At 36.7% G+C, this 3,645-nt stretch overlaps 1 protein-coding gene across 1 annotated transcript in view; it reads left to right on the top strand.

The window, feature by feature from the left end:
- The window catches only part of LOC106874359 (extracellular matrix protein 3), a 553,132-nt gene that overhangs the window by 460,335 nt on the left and 89,152 nt on the right, over positions 1-3,645 (top strand). The window contains exon 3 of the mRNA XM_014922070.2: positions 2,942-3,088. Within this exon, the coding sequence (XP_014777556.1) occupies positions 2,942-3,088 (147 nt within the window). The remainder of the gene's footprint in view (positions 1-2,941; positions 3,089-3,645) is intronic.

Below are 3,645 nucleotides of genomic sequence, written 5' to 3'. Positions count from 1 at the left end.
TAGGGTTAGGGTTAGGGTTAATTGTTTCAGAATCGTTTGTTTATGTAGTCGGCGCTTAATGTATATCGGCTGAATGGACGTCAGTGATTGGTTGAAATTACAGAAATACGACAACTTTAACATGGAATAATTTATGGATTTCTTTTTTTTTTAAGAAGACTAAGAGAGAAAGATGTTTTATATGACACATTCTACCAGTGTTCCAAGTTTCAAAGTGTTTCGTTAATGAAAAATGTGGCCCCCCGTTTTAAAAAAGATCCCCCCCTCTCTCACACACACACACACACACACTCACACACGCACATACATGCAATCACAGGCATGTCCATTTTGTGTACATCTGTAAATATCACCTCCTGTATAGTCTTACACACACACACTCGAACACTTTTATACACACACATATACAATCGTAACACATACGTGTACTTACATATATTAAAATAAAATATTAATAGATAACTATTCAATCATGTGTGTGCGTGTGTGTGTATGTGTGTGTGTGTTTCGTGTGTCGTGTGTGTGTCATGTGTATGTGTCTGTGTGTGTGTCTGTGTGTGTGTATGTGATAAACACATACACACACACACATATATTTAAACCTTTAGCATTTAATCTGGCTATATTCAGCCCAAATAATAATCTCACACCTAGCCTACAATGTCATTCTAAAAATACACAAAAACACCATAGAAATCTTGGAGCTAGAAGATAATGTGTGATTAATTCAAAACAATGTGAATAAATAAGCAATGGCTCAGTGGTTAGAGCGTCGGGCTCACAATCATGAGGTACTGAGTTTGATTCCCAGACCAGGCAGTGTGCTGTGTTCTTGAGCAAGACACTTTATTTCACATTGTTCCAGTTCACTCATCTGTAGAAATGGGTTGTGACGTCACTGGTGCCAAGCTGTATTAGCCTTTGTTTTTCGCTTGGGTAACACCAGTGGTGTGAAGAGGGGAGGCTGGTATGCATGAGTGACTGCTGGCCTTCCATGAACAACAATGCCTGGACTTGTGCCTTGGAGAAGAACTTTCTAAGTGCAATCCTTTGGTTATTCATGACCAAAGGGGATCTTTTCTTTACATTTGACAAAGTAATTTGAATGCTAAAGGGTTAAACTTGTACAATTATATATTTGTATCCACATGAAAGTGTCCACATGAAAGTGTAGTCCACTTCTCTTAATTTTATGTGACATAGTAAAAAGACCTCACCTCCACCCCTTCCACACCACCACCACAGCCATTTCTAAAATACAGGGCAAACACACTGAATTGTTCCCAGCCTTCCACCTTCACGACTTCAGCTGGCACTGGACACAGTGAAGTGAGGTGAAATGGAATGGAGGAATCAAAGAATTCAACACATTCAAACAATGAAAGTCAGAGAGGAAACCAATTCCAAGTTCTGAGAAAGCTAGAATGCTTTTAAAGCAAACCTGATATGGTATTTATACAATCGTCGTAATAGTTCTAATAGCATTGGATGACGACTTCTAACAGGTTACACAAAATCTTGGTAAAGACTGAAGTCTAGGAATGTATGTCAAATAGCTGTAAGGATGGAATCTTGTCATAATTACTGTTCTGTTACCCAAATACACCTCCCTTCAACTACACAAACACACACACTCACACACACACACACACACACATACATATACAAACACATGCTCATACACATAAATGCAGTCAAACGTGTTTTTTCCTTCTTCTTGTACCATGTCTGTTTTACAGGCATTGTCAATCATTAACATTCACGTCAAAGTCTGAAGAATCAAGAATTTTCTTGAAAACAATACGGTAATGAATTACCATTACCTTTCGCTGATTTATTTACAGTTTATTCTGCTTATCTTCTGCTTTTCTCTGAGCTTACCCTTGAGGTACAGAGCTTATTTAAAATCCTTGGGCAGGGTTCAAATGACATCAAGGCATTTTCATACACTGGTAAGTTTGCATGACACATATCTAGGATCCAGCTATCCCTAAAGTCCTGTATGATTTATATACATGACTATCATCTGCTATGTGACACATATCTAAGGTTCCTAACAGATAATACTGCCCCAAGCTAGGGAGGAGTGGTGACTAAAGAGTAATTTCATGCTTGCCAAAACTTGGAGTGGTTGGCTGTAGAAACTCTGCCAGATCAGATTGGAGCCTGGTGCAGCCATCTGGTTTGCCAGTCCTCAGTCAAATCGTCCAACCTATGCTAGCATGGAAAGTAGACATTAAACGATGATGATGATGTGTGTGAGTGTCTTTGAGAGTATGTGTGTGCCTGTGTGTAAAAGAAACCTCCCTACTGGATGCAGCAAGCTGACAGAATCATTACTGTGCCGGAAGAAACGCTACTGAGCATTTCTTCCAACCTTACATTCTGAGTTCAACTGCTTCCAGGGTCAACTTTGCCTTTTGGGATTGACAAAATAAGTACCAGCTAAACACTGGGGTTAATGTAATTGATTTACCCCTTCCCCTCCAAATGCCTGGCCTTGTTCCAAAACTTGAAACCAATATCTTGCCCAGAACAGATATGTTTTTTTCCAGGCTTTAATAGTTAGTCTAAAGTCAACTTTAGAAAATTACTGATACACCATAACCTAGAAAGGGAAATTCTATGCATTTTTTGTATGATCTGTTGTTAGAAATAGCAGTCAAATCACCCTCGAATCACAAACTATTGGTCTTTAAAAAAATTGAAGGACGCAGTAGAAAATGTACTTCTAGTAGCAAAAAGACAGGATGGTGGTGGCATTGGTAGTGATGGTAACGATGGTGGTGGTGGTGGTGGTCATGATGACAATAATGATGATGATGATGACGACAACAAAGGTGATGATGATGATATGATGGCAATAATGATTAATAATGATGATGATGATGATGATGATGATGATATCACTAAACATTTTTCTTTTCTTTATTTATTTCAGATGGTAACGTCTTAAGCAACCAACCATTCCACCTCAACTGGGCCATCATTTCAATGGAGAAAAATCTGTTCAAAGTGAACGAAGTTGAAAAATTATTAAATATCACACTTTGGAGGCGAGGTTATGTTGGTACAACATGTTACATAAGTGAGTAGAATGTATATTTTATCTAATGGAATTATTTACATGTTATAAATCAGCATTACACATACTTTCGAAACAACCTGTCTACCTTTCTACCTCTTATTTTTGTTACCCCCACACCATCTTATCTCCTCTGTCTATCTGTCTCCCTCACTGTCTCTCTTTATATGTATATGCTTTGTTATTCATTATATATCTGTGTGTATATATACTACTTTCATTTCCAACTGGTCATATACCTGTGTGAGTTTTACATATATAGATATGCAAATATACACTCATACACATATATATGTATATAGGCATACTTATATATGTTAATATATATATATATATTAGTGTGTTAGTTTGACGCTCATGAAAATGGAAAAGTTTTTGATATATATATATATATATAAAAGACTTTTCCATTTTCCTGAGCATCAAACTAACACATTTGCTTGTTGTTCTTACACCTGTCTTCATCTTTTGTTTTCCTATAAATTTGAACTATATATATATATATATATACATACACATATGCATAAATACACACATATATTTATGTATAAATGCATATT

Source organism: Octopus bimaculoides, chromosome 2, assembly GCF_001194135.2.
Source record: "Octopus bimaculoides isolate UCB-OBI-ISO-001 chromosome 2, ASM119413v2, whole genome shotgun sequence".
Lineage (NCBI taxonomy): Eukaryota > Metazoa > Mollusca > Cephalopoda > Octopoda > Octopodidae > Octopus > Octopus bimaculoides.
Note: the sequence above shows the minus strand (reverse complement) of the source record. Positions and strands in the feature narration are given on the sequence as shown.